General features: G+C 44.9%; 1 protein-coding gene across 1 annotated transcript in view; it reads right to left on the bottom strand.

Moving 5' to 3' along the window:
• MICAL2 (microtubule associated monooxygenase, calponin and LIM domain containing 2) overlaps positions 1 to 18,215 on the bottom strand; it is a 120,448-nt gene that overhangs the window by 22,094 nt on the left and 80,139 nt on the right. The window contains exons 26-30 of the mRNA XM_061380425.1: positions 17,867 to 17,913; positions 17,398 to 17,573; positions 15,753 to 15,827; positions 10,012 to 10,109; positions 6,458 to 7,958 (exon numbers count right to left, since the gene is read on the bottom strand). Of these exons, the coding sequence (XP_061236409.1) occupies positions 6,458 to 7,958; positions 10,012 to 10,109; positions 15,753 to 15,827; positions 17,398 to 17,573; positions 17,867 to 17,913 (1,897 nt within the window). The remainder of the gene's footprint in view (positions 1 to 6,457; positions 7,959 to 10,011; positions 10,110 to 15,752; positions 15,828 to 17,397; positions 17,574 to 17,866; positions 17,914 to 18,215) is intronic.

Here is an 18,215-nt window from a genome sequence, read left to right as displayed (position 1 = left end):
CACCAGTGCCACACACTGCCCCATGTTCTGCAGACCAGAGTGCAAATCCAGCCTCACCCTGTCTCTGCCCCCAGCAATGACAGTCAGGCATAAAGCTCTTCCCAATGCATGAGATGGAGGAAGACATGGGGAGTATCAGCCACTACTTCTTCTGGGTAGTGAAGTCACATACCTTGCTTTTCCCTGTGCAACTAAAAGATTGCAGTAACTACCCTTCAGTCATGCCCATGGGGAAATCAAATTCCCTAACATGCAAAGGGCAAACTTCACAGCCCAGCATGGCAGGAAACACAGGCAATTACACGCTCCCTTTCTTCTCTCTGCTGTGAGAATAAGTGACTGCTTGCCTATGTCCTCCCTTTTGAGTGGTACTGATAATTCAAAAAGCATTACAAGGTCTCCAGGAAAGCCATCATGCTGTAACACAAGGGCACCCTCCTCCTCCTCAAGGCTGGGACTCAGGAGGTCCTCACCTGTTTGACACAGAGACGCAGTCAATGGCTTCACCAGCGACTTCCAAGAACAATCTCGTTAGCACAGGAAGCCCATGTCTGCACACAGGATACATTCATAACATCCACAGTCCTCCCTGTGACAGTCTACTATGGAGAGCCAGATATCCGCACCTTGCTTTGCAGAGAAGAGCCATTTAGATTGCTCCAAAACAGCTCAGCCTTTCAAGCGACACAGTACCCAAAGACCTGTAAGACAATAGCCACCTAACTGAGATCAGCCATCTCCTTCATTGTCTCCACCTGAGCATCCTACAGGATGGATGGAGGACCACATGAAACTGCTCAGTGGTGAGGCATCTGATGAACCTACTGTCTCTGTCACATTTATTGCATGGCACTGATGTTCTCTACTAATTTAATGTGGATAATCGAAGTCACAGGAAAAAGAAGGTGTCTGGAAACACACAAATAGTGACAGAATCGGGATGAGAATACAGGGCTTTTGTGGCATTTCATGACACAGACTGAAGTTGATGCAGAGACTCAAATCCTTGTTTATTACCACCAAGCCCTTTTTATCCCCTTGTTCGCTACTTTCCCAACCTGCAGATACATGTGACATTCAATCTCACTGGTCCCTGTAAAACTCTCCAGGTAAACAGTCCAATCACAATGTTGCAGACCCCCTCACAACCCCCACATCCTCTGGCCTCCAGCTGAGATTCCCATCACAGCTACGTCCTGACCCATCCTCCCAATGCTTGCTTGTTTATCTTCCCTGTCCTTCAATGTTTCAACTCATCGCTCCAGAGCTTGTCAAGCACCAAGGCCTCAGAGCTCATTCCCAAACTCTTTTTCATGCATATCTTACCACCTTCACTCCCCACAGGCTTTGGCTCCCAGATGTGTGGGTTTGCCATACTGTATGGATACAGAAGAAGTGGGACAATGCATTTCTTTCAACATTAGAAGGGCACCCACTGACTGCTCTGCTCAACTATTTTTCTTTGGCTATTTCCAAACAAATTAACAACAACAACAAAAAAATCCAACCAAAAAAACCCAAATCACCCTTCTTTATCACAGCATCTATATGTTCTACTCTAGATGACTGAGCATTAAACTTTCCCACCTCCTAAGGGCTGGAATAAGCAGAATTTACCTGCCAGCTGTGAGAATGTGGACAAGGAGCTCACATATAAAGATGTTCAGTTTATGGACTTCTACACTTATGGGTTCATTTAGATTTGAAACTTAGAATTGTAATAGTAAAGTTAGATAATAATAATAATTTGTCCACTCCAAATATGCCAAGCCTTAAAGCCTGATAGCTACAAAAAAAAAGATCTCAAAAATATATGTTTTTTTCCAAATCTTAATTCAATTCTTCTAGACTTGGGCTTTCTCTTTCTGGCCATCTTATTCCTTCTAGGGAGTTATTTATTACTTAATTACTTTATTTCTTAAGTACTCTAGCATCTCACTAACTTCCAAATTAACTGGGGAGCTTTTCCTCCCCAGCTAACATTACTTTGGATCACTAGGAATGGTCAGCTGTAGTTTTAGCTCTTAATTATAAGGGGGAAAGGAATAAATATCTCTGTTCTTGATTTCTACCTCACAGTAGCTACTAGGAGTTTGGTCAAGACACCTTTCCAGCATATCTGATTTACAACTGTTAAATCACAGGAAGCTGCAGATTATTTAATATTATTATTGTTATTCAATCTGACAGTGTCACAGAATACACTACAAAGTTGGAGGAAACCTCCAATTCTTGATATTGGGACTTGGTATCTTCACTTGTGTATGTCACAAGAGATAAGAAAAATTACATCCATAAAATTAAAATCTGGTCCTATGCCAGTTCGTTAGAGTTTGGTAATCCAAGGGTGTGTCTCAAAGACACTTTGCTTCCACTTAAAGTGCACTGCCACTGAATGCCACCAGCAGCAAAACCGTCACTGCATTCAGAGTGATCTACTGGACCTAAGTCCAGTGCTTTTGAGACACCCCTCCCATAGAAATCTAAGGTACTGGTTTTCCTAACATACTTAAGGTCCTCTGAACAAACAGGGAGCTGTCATATGAAGATGTTAAGAGGGCGATACCTTCTATTAGATGGGAAAGCACTGCTGACTGCCCTGGAGATTAATGGGGAAAGCCACCACTTCTGTCGTTCTGCATATCACAGCTCACCTCCCTTTCCTGGCGTGTTTCTGTGTCATGGTAGTAACTGCAGTCTAAATACGCAGAAAGTCTTGGAGCAGGAACTGTTTTGCTAACATCATGTTATTCTGATCTGCTGGCTTCCTGTGTAGGTGTCCAAGATTCCATATTTTTGTAAAGTCATCGGTGTTAATCATGACCACTTTAAGTACTTAAGTGTTTTACAAAAGAAAGGCAAAGCTACACATATCTCTTTGGCACTGGTGTCCCAAACCAGACAGGAATTGGCGTGAGGCAGGAGATGAAAAGTGGCTTCACATTTCTAGTTCTACATAGATTTCTCATATGGTCTTAGGCCTGAAATTTAATCCTATAGGGCCTCAGTCCTCTTCTAAAACACAAAATCACCAAGATAACAGTGTCCTAGCTGCCAATAATATTACCAACACACAGAATTTCAGTGGTACAAAGATGCAGTAATAGGAACCACGTGTGAACCTGAAATACTTGCAAGAAATCCCTTTTCAATCTGAAAGTGCACAAAACCAGCACAGTGAGTTCATAACACATCTAATTTTCTGGTCAGCAGGACTGGTTTCCTATTTAATGAAGTGAGCTGTGTAAACAACACACAGCCACAAACTGAGTTATAACAACTCCCATCTAAGGGGCAGTTCTCGGAATGCATGTTTCCACATGAGCCCCACTCAGTCAGGGACAGAAATATTCCTCCCATCTCCACTGCTACAAAGAAGCAACCCTGGAGTCACAAGCATCTACTAGTAACCAACCACCTTCGTAGTCTGGTCCTCTGAAAGTCTGTCAGTCAAAAGTAGGAGAAAACAGTTAACCACCTGATTGATCAATTTTATGGATCAAGTCTGGGTTTTTTCAACTGCAGGTTGGAACACAAAGGAGGCATCGACAGACAAAAGCCTCAAAGATGTTTGTGCGGTAAATCACAAGTCTGGCATTGCACCTGGAAACTCCAGTGTGGTCATTTGGAGACATCTGTGTATTCTACTGGCAAACTTGGACAGGGTTTTACTTTTTAAAGAACTCATTCTTTCACTGAAAACAGCACATGAACCCCCATTACGTCAGTAAGATTTGTCTATGTTCCCCACAGGTAGTCTGTGCAGCCGGATCTCTACACGGTCCAAAATTTCCAAGTGGCTCTGAGGAATGGCTCTTACGAAGTGTTAGCCTGAAAGCTTTTAGACCAGGTCTGGATATCAGAAGCTGGAAAGACCCATATGGAAGGTGTAAGACAGGCATAAGTTTGAGCTACAGGTAATCTGCTTCTGAGCAATTAAGATCTCTGCTTCCTCATGCTGACCTTCAGCTGGTGGCTGGACACTTGGCAGGAAGTGACAGAAGGACAGAATACAGTGTTAGTTTGAACAGACACCTGGGTCTGCAATGCAGAAGTCATAAGCATAGGATAGACATTGTGATGTGTATTTGCAGGTAACATAACTAAGATAAGGTGTAAGAAAAGATGAGCAACATAACAGAAGTAGGTGTGTAGAGTGAAACTAATGGTCCTTCCAGGCTGCCAGCAGTGGATGTCTAAAGGAACACCATAGACACCAGGGAGTCATACATGATTCCTCCTGTAACACTCGCCCAGTCTCCAAGCATTTTTCAGTTCAGGAGCTTTCTAAATTGGAAGTGGTTTCTAAGCATTTGGTTACTCCCCAGTGAGCTCAGCCAGTCTCATCTCAAGCCCTGCACTTTAATCACCCAGCTCATTCTTTGGCTCCCCAAGCCAACAGCCCATTGAGGGAGAAAACACCAGTGTAATGTGAGACTCGCCATACTTGCACAGAATGAGTCTGGCCTCAAATAGGATAGAAAACCCCTACTGGAAAGAGCCAGGAGGAGTATGAGAAAGAACCTCATTAAATTGGTTTCTGCCAGGTGCTGGGAGTATTTTTTTCTCTTTAAAGAAAAGAAATTTTCTGAGATTCATGGTAAATTTCAAGAGAGAAAAATAATGATGTAATGTGGGCTAAAGCTCACCATCAGTTCATGAATGAAGTTTGCCAAGCCTGAGCCTCGGACAAGTGCCACTAGGAGACAGAAATGCCATTTGAGAGAGTCAAGCAGGACTTGGCTCTTCTATGAGTTTAATTTACTCAAATATTAATGTTTGAAAAAGTTCAGGGAGGTTCAATGTTGAAACACTGAGGATGACAGATTCCTGGACAAATGGCTAGATCAAAGCTGCATTTTTTCCTCTGAACAGACTTTGCAATGCTTATATTCAATAATTACAATAATTTAATCATTCCTGTTTTGGCTTGCGCAGCAGAGGAAAGCAACACATATTAAACCAGCATGTTTTCCAAAATATTTAAAACATAAATAAAGCAAAGCAATATTCAAACCTAACAAGAGCTTTTCCCATTTTCATAGGAACACCACATACCAATTATTGTCATACATTCTGTTAAAAGCAAGTCAGCTTTACTTACTTGATAGACAATGACTACTCATAGACTCGGAAAAAGCTCCCCATTTAAGACCACAGCATGACTAGTGCGAACACCAGCAACTCTCTGTGGGTTCAGTGCAATCCTTAGCATCCTCTGGCACAATGGGGATGCCTGGTTTTGCAAGTTGTTAGATAAAGGATGCCCCCAAGAATCCAATCCAAACATTCAGGAATAAGAACAGGAGTTATTGTATCAATTTTAATGATATTTAATCAATGTTAATGATCAAGTCTCTTTCAGTATGCAGTAGTTCCGAAGCAAAAAAGATGCAAAAAGACTCTGGCCACTTACTGAGAACTTCAGTGACTTCACATTTTATACACAGATTGTTATTTTAATGCTGCAATACAGCAATTTTGGGGTTACAGATTGGGTTGTAATTTAATAAAGTAAGAAACAAACAGGTAAGTAAAAATTCAATAGGTTATAGTTAAATAACTGACTTTCTCCAGTGGGGTAGTGGAAAGATGGATCACTGCGGTAAGGCTCTCATACCTTATATTTCAGACCTGAAACTGTGCTGCACTTAATTCTTTCTGAGCCTATGCTCAGATTACTCAGACTCCTCTTTGTCTCTGACATCAATATTTCTGAGATTGGTGTGCAATTTTAGTACTAACCTTGTTCTTCCAAGCAAACATGAAAATTGATGCCTTTTAATCGCTGCCCAGACTCACAAGTAGGCCAGAGTAGGTCAGTAAGGAGTTATCTCCTCTCACATAAAAGAACAAGGGCATATTAATGAAACCACAAAGGTCCCTAAAGCATGTCTACAGTTTGGTCACTACAACAGTAGACAGAGCTGAAGAGACACCTGCTGAGGAAACACATACACAAAGCACAGCTGCTTGCTGTTGCAAACATAACTGCTTCAGCCCCTGAGCTCCTCATGGGAAGAGTAGCAAATGTACTCTGCACTGCACTTCAGTTTTCAGTGCTTGTCCTTCTGCTTGTCTGCTGCAGTCCCCCTTCCACCACACACCCAGGGTCACAGCAGCAGGTACCCCACTGCCAAACCACTCCTTCCACCTTGACCAATACATTTGTCTGACCTAAACACATTTGAACAGCATCAAGCTGCAGACCAAACTAGGGACCAGCAAGCTGTGTGCTGCTTGCAAAGTCATTCTGCTCCTTTAAACCAGAAGCAGGTCCTAAACCTTAACTAAAAAATAGATTTATTAAGTCTTCATGTGTAGAAAGTAACTGCAGATTAAACAAAGCATACAACAGATAGGTGTTTACATGATCACACACAGATATTTTAAATGTTAGCTGCTATTAAATCATCATCATAACAATAACTAATAATAATTCAACTTGGGTCCTCACCTGTGGAAGGATAACAGAGCCTGGTTTCTGGAGAATGGTCCCTCACAAAAGGCAGAAATGACACAAAAGAATTTCCTTCTCTGTCATGAACTTTACTTCTCAGTCTATCAAAGAGGGACCCAAGACTACTCTTCTGTGCAGAGTCATTCAGATTGTCCTTGGGGGTGTTCTTGGGCTCTGGAGATGAAAGAAGGAGGTATTTTTCATTACAGAAAAACATGTCATCCATGGGAGCCCCTGGAAGAGTATCTTTGAAGGTAAACTTTTCTAGGAGTCCTGGGACATCCTCCATCCTAGTGCAAGTTGATTTCTGAGGTATACTTGTTGTCTGGGAAGACCTGGTGTGAGAACTGTAAACTGGGAAGGATACTTCCTTGCTGTAACCCCTTGGAGATCTCTCTTCAGAGACAACAGAAAAATTAGATGAATTTGAGAAGTGGCATCCATTTCCTAAATGTTCTCCTGCCCACTCCCCTGCTTTAAGCTCTGGTGGCCGAGTGTTATTTCCCCTGTTATTGTTACTGTTCCTTTGGCTTAGAGAATAGCCAGGAGTACTGGGGAAGCTGAAGAAAGCTTGTTCTGAGGCTTTGACTTTGCTGTTTGAGTCCTGCTTTGGTCCCTCTGAAGATGAAGTCAGAGGCTCAAAAACGGACCTTTTGATAGCATTGGCTATGAGCTTCAGTGGTGACTTTGGTGGGCCAGCTGCGTGCTCCCTGGCAACTACATCTGGACTCCTCAGAGCATCTTTTGCGTTAACTGGCAAAGCTGGTGGAGCATCATCTGCAAATAAGAGAGGCACAGGACAACCAGATGGTTTGAACACAACTTCTGTCCAGTCAGCATTGTTCTCCTGTGAAGTCCACAGCGCTCCTTTGTTTTCATACCCTGAACTAGTTCTGCCTAAGTCTGTCCTGTTAGAATCATATGACAAGGGCAGCTGTTGAGCACAAAGCACCAGCCTCTTTTTTGCCTCCTTTAATTCTTGTTCAAGCTTTTCTTCTGGGTGCCTTGTATTTTTGCCATCTTTCTCCTGCAAATCCAGAGATGACAGTACTTTTGTCTTCCTAATAATATCTTCTGGTTCAAAAGTATATTTCTGGGATTTTTCCTTCCAGCCCTGGACTGTGTGTGTCCTATTGTCACTATCTGTATCTTCAGCCTCAGAAAAATCAGCCAGTGTCCCATTCCCAGGAGGGGTCCATGGAGAACCTCTGGTACTGCTCTGAAAATGAGAACAATGGGGCACATAGACATGGATGTCTTCATGCATCTCTCTGGCTTTTTCTTTTCTTTGAAATACTGGGCTGTAGGGTTTGAAATGTCCTCTTGTGATTTCCGGTGGTTTCTTATGAGCCAACCGTGAAGTGCATGAAAAAGAATATTTCAGGGATAGAAGAAGATAGTTTAGTTTATCTTTTATTTCATGTAATATTTTCATAAATTTTAATCTTAACATAATACTATTTAATGTATATACTCGTATATATGTGTATATATATATCTAATACATATATGCATAATGTATATACTTATTTAGATGACAATACAATAAGAAAAGCTTTTCTCCCTAAAGGGCTAATATTTCCCTAGAAGTGGAGATCTAATATTACTGGAAATATTAATAGTCTAAAAATAATGTTATTCACACTAAGAAACTGTCGTATCTTTATGAAGTGCCTTCAGTGTTTTCCTCAGAAAGAAACAGTCCTATATTTATAGGAAAACAAATGAGAACAGGTCTGCTTTTTCCTCCTGTGTACATTCCAGTTGCATCACCTTAGTGTTTCCAGCAAGCCCAAGAGACCATCAGCCATCTTTCCAACTGCTTTTATAATACTGCATGCTTACATAGCATAGGTACAAAGTGACCCTGACCCACAAAAGATCATTAAATGCAAGACGGTGATTTTAAACAATTCAATTAGCTCTTTCTTATGACTACTTTTCCTTTAATTAAAGTTTTAATTCATTACCCTAGCCATGGAAATCTTCTGCTGGAGATAGTAACAAGGAGAAATGACCACATTATCTAGCCAGCACATCAAAACTAGAGGGTTGGGTGTTTTTGTCCTTCTTAAAAGGGAGGTGTTTTAACCTCAATGCTGTGTGATAATGGATGGTGCAAAGATTCAATTCCTGTTTCTACTTATGTACCAGATTCCCGAATCTACATGGGTGAAGCCACTAATCTGTCTGACTTCTTGTTTCCCAGAAACATCGTAAGTAAGGAAATAATGATTACCTTGTTTCACAGTTGTGTTTGTTGACCAAAGTTAATATTGACCAGGATTTCAGACAGAAAAACATGAGAAACACTAATAAACAAATGAGCACCCTCTTATTTCTATTCTAAAGAGGGAGAGGATTAAGGCCGCTAAGCACTGCTTATGGAGTGGGAGCTGCAAAGAGTCACCTCTCCTCGTGCACAGCATGGTGAGGCAGCATTGTGCAGCTCTGTTCCCATGGGACGTTCCCTTCCTGGCCCTATTGTCCTGGACCGGATTTCAAATACCACCATGGATGTGGGAGAGTTTATTATTTTTTAATGCAGACCCTGAGGTCAAGCAATTTTAATCATGTTTAACCCAAGGGTGAGGACAACCGGCTAGGACAAGGAGGACATGAGCTGGTTCCCACTCCACCCAGCTCCAAGTCCAGGGGACGTGCTGCCCTTTGCCTGAGATGCAGCAGGTCACGACTCCTGCTGCAGCACTGCACAAAGAGCAGGCCCACTATTCCTCAAGCCTAAACCCCCCCATGAATTTAAAACCTCAGAAAATGCAATGGAAACCCTAGGTCCTGAAGAAAGCTGAGGATGTTCTTGAGTTGTGGGAGGTGTGTAGCCAAGGGCATGCTGCAAATTAAGAAAGGCTGCTGCCCACCAGACACAAAAATAAACATCAGACACAGAAACACCTACTTCTAAGGGCTGTAACAGCCTGAAATACCCCAGACTCCTATACCAGGTTTCCTACAGCTGTTATTATGTGAGCCCTTAGCTTGACTCCTATATTTACTCTCTAAGGCTGGTGCTGGCACTTGTCTTTTGCCCAGTGATATACAGCAACCAAGTGATACCCTTGCACCCCACCATGTTGCCAGAATGCCACATTTCCATCCAACCCTACAAGCACACAGACCAACAGGCAGCTCTGGAGCACCAGGGAACAGAGGTTTGGGGGATTTCCTCTCCTTTGGGCAGAAACTGTGGCACAAAAGAAATCCCAGTGGCAGCTGAGCCCCATGCTGTGAGGGAAGGGCAGGTTGGTGGTGCCTACATGTTGACTGATGCAACGGATCAGTGACTAACTCCCAGTGCGATCAAGGTCTGAGTCCCACAGCAAATGTGACATCAGTGCATGATTTGGGAATGGCTAATCCATCAGAGCATCAAAGTCTCTTCCCTCTGTGCAGCACAGGCATAACTCCAACTTCAGTGGTTACTGTGAGGATCAAAACCATTTGAAAGAGCAGACGATGCTCAGAGAGCCTGCTGAGAGCAGAGATACCCAGTGGTAGCTACACGTTTTGCTCTACACAATTTTCCTTCGTACCTGCGTTTGGGAGGGATTCTCTCCAGGACCACTTTGGCAGCTGGCTGAGCTGTCCTTCCCATGTAGCCCAGGTTTCTTGCTGGACAGTAGAGGGAAGCCTGCCAAAGACACACATTTTTCCATCACATCGATACTGGTTTTGTCTTAAATAAAGTTTGAAATTAAAGAACAAGAACAGAAAGTTAAAGGCATCTGGACACAGTTGTACCTGAAGAGCTGACATTTCAATAATGAAGTTTATGGCCTCACTCACATGTGTGTGCATGCTGTGCCAAACACACGTTGGTATTTTTAGCAGTGGTCCTGAACTGCATCCACTTTTTGGCTGGACCTAGTGAAGCAGCTTTAGAGTTCTGGGAAACTTTGTGGAAAACCATCCTTAAAAGCAGAGGCAGTCAAAACAACCAGCAACTCTGGAAGCTTTGGGCAGTTCCGAGAAATGAAGAAAAGGGATGACTTCCGAGAAGGCTGTCTGTCAGAATGGGAAAGAATGGGAGATGCAACCACCTGTAGGCAGTAAGGACAGAACTAATCCTGTGGTCTCCAAGCCAGGCAAACACAACAGCATGCTGGGAGCTCTCCTAGGATCAGACAAAGGAACTAATTGCTAGAGGCCTTGAACCAGAACTAGCATCGATAGACCTGCTGGAAGAAAAAGTCGGGAGTCAGGGGGGCTCGCTAATATTTGTGCCTGTGGGAACTTTACATAATAAATAATCTTTGGACAGAATAGAAGTATCCGTGAGCCAAGATATTACCATGTCAAGCTGTAACAAGCTAGGACAAGTATATTTATAGGTGAATTATTAACTCCCAATTATTAGTTCTGAAACCCACAAAGGTTCCAAAAGCAAACTTTGAATCTTCTACATAGGAATTTAAATGTGTATAAGGACACAAGCAGACAGCAGACTTTAGGAGAGACAAGCCAGGGAGAGAGGCCCAACTTTCCTTTCCTCTCAGTATCTCACCTATTTGCTCCCAATCTCGATTAAATTTGTCATGTTTGGTCAAGAGCAGAGGGAAATGATGAACTGGAGTTTGTTAAGGAACTCCTGCAGGGACTAGCAACCAGGGGCTGACCTTTATGTTCTATAAAGTGAATTGAGTCATGGGAAAACAGGAAAATCAAGAATTAGGACAAAAAAATCCCACCATCACCTACATAAATGAGCCAAACAGGTTTAGCCTGATCCACTAAAACCCTGAGCCTCCTGACACAGGCAAATGTCATAGCTCAGCACACCAGGGGAAATACAACCGCTACAGCAGCAACAGCCATAACACCAACGGGGCCATAAACCCCACAGCCAGGGGTCTGCAGGGAAGCAGCACATACCCACGGGGATAACTGTTTCCTACAACAGCTCCTGTGGGTGTGCATGTGCTTGCACAGCCAGGACCTGCACATGCAGGAGCATTGCTCCATGCAAAGCCACAGCTTGCTGGCTTTCATAGACTCACAGAACGGCTGAGGCGGGAAGTGACCACCAGGGGTCATCTAGTCCAACCTCCCTCCTCAAGCAGGGTCACCTACACTGCTCAGGATTGTGTCCAGACAGCTTCAAACATCTCCAGGGAAGGAGACTCCATCACCAGGCAACCTATTCCGGTGCTGGATTTATTCCCACCAAGACGCTGGATTTGCAGCTTCACATTCAAAACAGGATCTAAAATATAAAAAGCAAAAGCAGCTCCCTAGGGCACCATCATGATCTGTTTGACCCAAAAGCTGCTCCAAGTCACCAAGATAAATTAGGATCACGGTTTCCCCTGTAGCCATCGGATGGGGATGAAAGATTTGGAAAGGTAATATCCTGCTCTGAGCCTTTCAGCCAATATAAGCATGACACTGCTTTCCTTTCCGTGGCCACATGCCTTGTGCTGTTTATGAAACATACGTGTTTTGGGAAATAAGTCCGAAAAGAAGACGGATTTTTTCTTTCATGAGACTGATGATCATATGAGTTCTTATAGCCAAACATTAAGTGGATTAAATATAGAAACTAAGACTTAGTGTTCCTCTAGAGAGTAAAAAAAAAAAAAAAAGCCTTTATTCTGTTCCCAGTATACACTGAATGTGCTTTACATGGGCTTTAACAGCATACTTGAAGTTTCAAATTCATGCAGTGCATTGCTTCCCTTTCAAAGGCTTGTAGCTCCCTCTAGAGCCCTTTAGGCACATGGAAGATTTTAATAAAATGATGGGAAAATAAACTGGGAAACGATTAGGTAATGTCCTTGCTAAGAACAAGCTGGAAATGAGTCGAAATTAAGAGTGACCCACAATCTTCTCTTCTTTCCTCTCAGTGTTTCTTTTTTCCCCCCATCAAACCTGTAATAAGTATAATTGACACAGATGCCATGAGGCTTTTCTCCTTCCCCATCCTGGGCATGGATCAGCTTTCCCACTGTAGGAGAGATCTGGCTCGAGACAATCTTAAGAATCTGAACGTGCACAAGCCCATGGGACCTGATGAAATCCATCCGTGGGTCCTGAAGGAGCTGGTGAATGAAGTTGCTAAGCCACTGGCCATCATATTTGAAAAATTATGGCAGTCAGGTGAAGTTCCCGATGACTGGGAAAAGGGAAATATAACCCCCATTTTCAAGAAGGGGAAAATGGATGACCCAGGGAATTACAGACCAGTCAGTCTCACCTCTGTGCCTGGCAAAGTCTTGGAGCTGATTCTCCTGCAAGGCATGCTAAGGCACATGAAAATCAACAAGGTGCTTGGAGACAGCCAGCATAGCTTCACTAAGGGGAAATCCTGCCTGACCAATTTGGTGGCCTTCTATGATGGGGCTATGGAACTGAGGGATAGGGGTAGAGCAGTTGATGTCATCTGCCTGGACTCGTGTAAAGCGTTCGAAGCTGTCCCACATGACATCCTTGTCTCTAAATTGGAGAGATATCAATTTGATGGATGGAACAATCTGTGGATAAAGAACTGGCTGGATGGTCACACACAAAGAGTTGTGGTCAATGGCTCAATGTCCAGCTGGAGACAAGTAACGAGTGGTGTCCCTCAGGGATCGGTGTTGGGACCAGTCTTGTTCAACATCTTTCTCGGTTACATGGACAGTGGGATTGAGTGCGCCCTCAGCAAGTTTGCCGATGACACCAAGCTGTGTGGTTCGGTTGATACGCTGGAGGGAAGGAATGCCATCCAGAGGGACCTTGACACGCTTGTGAGGTGGGCTGATGCCAACCTGATGAAGTTTAACCATGCCAAGTGCAAGGGCCTACACCTGGGTCGGAGCAATCCCAGGCACAGCTACAGGCTGGGCAGAGAAGAGATTCAGAGCAGCCCTGCAGAGAAGGACTTGGGGGTGCTGGTTGATGAGAAAATGAACATGAGCTGGCTTCAGTGTGCGCTCGCAGCCCAGAAAGCCAACCGTATCCTGGGCTGCATCAAAAGGAGTGTGACCAGCAGGTCGAAGGAGATGATCCTGCCCCTCTACTCTGCTCTTGTGAGACCTCATTTGGAGTATTGTGTGCAGTTCTGGTGTCCTCAACATAAAAAGGACATGGATCTGTTGGAACAAGTCCAGAGGAGGGCCTCGAGGATGATCAGGGGACTGGAGCACCTCCCATATGAAGATGGGCTGAGAAAGTTGGGGCTGTTCAGCCTGGAGAAGAGAAGGCTGCGTAGAGAGACCTCATAGCAGCCTTCCAGTATCTGAAGGGGGGGTATAGGGATGCTGGGGAAGGACTCTTCATTAGGCACTGTAGTGATAGGACAAGGGGTAATGGGTTAAAACTTAAACAGGGGAAGTTTAGATTGGATATAAGGAAGAAGTTCCTTACTGTGAGGGTGGTGAGGCCCTAGAATGGGCTGCCCAGGGAAGCTGTGAATGCTCCATCCCTGGCAGTGTTCAAGGCCAGGTTGGACAGAGCCTTGGGTGACATGGTTTAGTGTGAGGTGTCCCTGCCCATGGTAGGGGGGTTGGAACTAGATGATCTGAAGGTCCTTTCCAACCCTAACTATGCTATGATTCTATGACTCCGTTTGCTGTTCCAGGGAGGCCTCTCGGAGCACAGCAAGTCCCCAGGACTCGGAGGTGCTGTGAATCCTAGGAAACACAGCCCCATCAAGACCCATTTATCTGTCTGTGACTGCTGCCTCTCTGGTAACAGCCCATCACAGGGGATGGTCTGCCGAAGGAAAGCTTGGTGAGAGCACTCTCTCAGGACTGTGAAATAGCCCTGTGCATTCCCTACTGAGATTTGCAGAGTAATCCAAGTTGTCAGTATTGGGAGCCTCCAAGGGTGGGTGTTGACAGTGCTCACATGTACCTGCAGGCAGCTGTCTCTGAGGCAAGTCGTGTTCTAGGAAGGAGGGATGCAGCTTGTCTCCTCTTTTGAGATACAAAAATTCATCCCACAGTGGGTACTTGCAAATAATCTTAAAGCCTGGTGTACATTCAAATCAAGCAAGCCCAAATGCTTCTGCTTGAATGCTGGGTCCTGTAACACACACAGGGTTCCTACTTGTTTTGGGAGCAGAGTCTTAACTTCTCTAAAGGCAACTGGTACTCTGAGCAGCAGCAGAAAACCCCCTAATTGCAGAGGGCAGGGTTAAAGAGCGGCTGTCACCACCATTGCCCAAAAGCCACTGTCTCCATGCCCAGAAACTGTGGCACTTGGTCACGTCCTCATAGCCCTTCCTTCCACTGCTGTGCGTTCGTGTATCATACTTAAGGCTGTCAACACCCCAGTCTGACAGCTATGACTGCATTTCTAATGAAGTCTGGGGAGGATTTGGGATACTGGTAAGCTCACCCAGCTTTCATAGTGGTATGATCAGTCCTGGCAGGTATCTGTGAGTCCTTAGCAAGGACAGGAAAGCTTTTGGGAACATCTGGGATGCTGGTAAGCTCATCTAGCTCCCATACTGGTATAATCAATCCTGGCAGGTACCTGTGAGTCCTTAGTGGGCACTGGGCAGGCACTGTGTGTGCTTGCAGAGGGGCTGTGCCATGGCAGGCAGGCAGCCCTGTTATGAGCAGCAGAAGTGTGACCAAGGACGGATAGCTCCTTTTGGGGCTGCAGCCCAGGAGAAAGCTTACCTAGGTGGAGCCTCAACTGCTAGGGGTGACTGCACTGTGTTTTGGCAGTGAATCGAGTGCAGACCCAATTGTTGTCGAAATCTCTGCATTCCTGTGCATGGGCAGGGATGGGTCAGCCCAAATCAAGTCGAACTGCTAGAGGACAAGAACTAGTAACACTTATGTTCACCAAGTCACCTCTTGGGATGGCTGTTAGTAATCTCTGCCTTTTTGTAACCTAGAAACATCACCTCTTTTTTTCCAACAAAAAAGAATTGATAGAGCACCTGTAGTTGAGTATAAATAGTTACCTCCAGGAGCACCCCTAATGAGTGATACTCATGATGTTAGAGCCAATGTTGCACCTGAGCGAAAGCAATCAGTGCAGGCAGGGCTAGAGACAGAATACATGGCTCTGGGACAGGGGTGCATTTTCTTGGACAATTAGGGCAGACACCACTTGCTGATGCATGTAATAATATAGGGAGCAGCCACACAGGGAATTTGATTTTTTTGAGGATAACAAAAGGGAAAAGAAGTAGTTGGTGTGTTTCAGATCTCTGTTTTCTCTTGTAGTGACTCAAAATTACAAAACTTCTAAAGGAAAGGAGGAGAAACATATATTTAAGAGACAGAAAAGAGAAGACAGCACAAACAGAAGACACAGCTGTTTCTTGGGCTTCACTCACTCGTTTGGAGTTTTCTCCTCCAATTCTGATACTTATTTAACGCGGTGGAGTGAAAACTGTTGGCTCTCTGCAGTGCTGAACAGAAACAGGAAAAACACCTGGTCAGATAGCGCAGCAAAAGCCAGACACCAAAAACAGAGGTGGGAAAAAGGGGGGTGGGGGACGCGGGACGGACGGCAACAAAACCTCCAACCCCGGGCCGTGGTTTTCCCGAGCCCTCTCCCAGGCGCGGCGGCCGGGAGGGGGCAGCGCGCATTCGCCACCGGCCCCGCTGCGGGAGGCGAGGACAGGCTCGGAGGGAAGGAGCTCACGTAAATCCTTCTGAGAGCCAGGCTACTCACGAAGACTTAGATAACCCGGCTGGTATGGTGGGAAGGAAGGTGACTGCAGGAGGGAAGGGTGGAGGAGAACATGGAACTGGGGAGGAAAAAGGATAAAATCCTTCAGTGGCTGCATGGCACCACACACTGGGCATGCTTTAGGGTTTGCTACTGCCCTTTTTCTTTCTCGTGCCCTAAACAACTGCTCCATTATTGAAGAGTCAATTTAAACTGCTGTATGAAATCCCCTCTTTCCTGTTTGGATTTAAAATGCATATATGGATGTGGGGGTGGTGGGACATGGGAAGAAATGAATGCCAATGGCCTTTTATTTTCTGCAAAACAATTTCTTCAGCTGTTTTTAGCACATCTTTTAGTTCTGACCTTCCCCAGCTCCAGAAATGAGCTGAAAATAAACTGAGCACTAACAACTGTGGAAATCATGATATTGGGTATTATGTGTCTTTGCCACTCTTCAACAGTCCAGCTGATAAACACCTAGAGTGTTTGTCATAGCATATAAATTACCCCCTAGATCTAAATCAACCTTAAAAAGAGAGGAAAAAAAACATTCATTTGCTATAAAAGGGGCTTATAAGAAAGATGGGCCTTTTGCAGTAGGGTGAGGGGTGATGGTTTTAAACTGAAAGAGAGGAGATTCAGACTGGATGTGAGGACAAAACTTTTTACAATGAGGGTGGTCAAATTCTGGCACAGGTTGCCCAGAGAGGTGGTGGATGCACCATCCCTGGAGACATTCAAGGCCAGGCTGGATGTGGTTCTGGGCAACATGATCTAGTTGAAGGATGTCCCTGCTGATTGCAGGGGGGTTGGACTAGATGACCTTTGAAGGTCCCTTCCAACTCAATCTATTCTATGCTTCTATTTGGAAGCAGACTGTTCCCAAACCTCTCCCCACCTCTCTGCTAGCTACATCCTTTGTGCTTTGACCTGACACAAAATTTTTAAGCAGCCACGGATAGAAATACTGATTGAGCCAAGCAGAGCTCTCTAGTGCTTCCCAACATCACCCTTCCTTAGGCAACACTGTGGATACTGCCAATAACATCCCAAATTTTTACCAGTGGGAAAACTTCCTTCTCATCCCTGCAGTCTAAGGGTGAGGCACAAGTACTCTGGGTTACACTGTATCTTGGAAATGCTGTTTCAGTTACAGCACCCAAAAGGCAGAAACCCCAAAATGAAGACATCTTTAACAGGTACAGCCTGGCCACACTGCAGGCAACAGCCTCTGCTCCCCACATCCCTGACTTCATCCCTCAGGAGAGGCTGCTGGAGCATACTCAGGTGGGGATGTTGCTTACCATCAGCAACTTTGGATGTTTTGGGGCTTTCCTCCAGTGCCACAGGGTTCCTGGTGAGCGCTGCCCACCTCTGGACGGGGCTCGGGGAGGTGGGGAGCTCCAGCAGCAAGGTCTGTCCTCCATTCACTTCTGAGTTTGACGAGTCGCCATTAAAATCAGACTCCTCCAGCTCAGAGCTACAGGGTAAAAGGGCAAGATGGAAAGAAAGCAGGACATTTCAGAATATGCATGGCATGGAGGTATTCGTTCCCCTTCAGTGCAACAAGCATTGACAGAAAAATGGGCGGTTTTGCAGCCAGAGTCAGCACCCTCATCTTGCTCTTTTTCATTGCTATTATTACAGGCCTGTAATTTGCTCTAGGTGCAATACAGCTGAGCTACACCTATCCGCATCAGACTTCTGCTGCCTGGATTCATGCCCACAACCTTTACTTTCAGCACCTAGAATCAAACTGCTGCCGAGACAAACTTGCGGTGAAATACCTCTTCTTGGTTAGCGGGGATGGGTCCTTCTGCCTGCAAGGCAGGATGAAGAGAGATAAACAGCATTTGCAATAACGTAACTGGCCTAGAAACAAGGCACGAGGGTCAAAACACTACGTTTTTACCTTTTCCCCCCCATAGATTTTTTGGAAATCAGAGGTATACCATAGAGAAAGAACTCACAGGAGGCCAAGCCCTGATCGATCAGAGCAGCTTGCTCTGGCTGTGAGGTGGGCTTCACCCTCAAATTAAGTAGTTATTGCTGAACCTGGCCTCATTGCCCATTTGGGAACCAGCTCCCTGCTCTGATGGCAGCTGAGCACACATCACCTGGC

Source organism: Neopsephotus bourkii, unplaced genomic scaffold (genome assembly GCF_033783945.1).
Source record: "Neopsephotus bourkii isolate Nb327-2 ecotype Australia unplaced genomic scaffold, CSIRO-AGI_Nbou_v1 NB_1792, whole genome shotgun sequence".
Taxonomy (NCBI): Eukaryota; Metazoa; Chordata; class Aves; order Psittaciformes; family Psittacidae; genus Neopsephotus; species Neopsephotus bourkii.
Note: the sequence above shows the minus strand (reverse complement) of the source record. Positions and strands in the feature narration are given on the sequence as shown.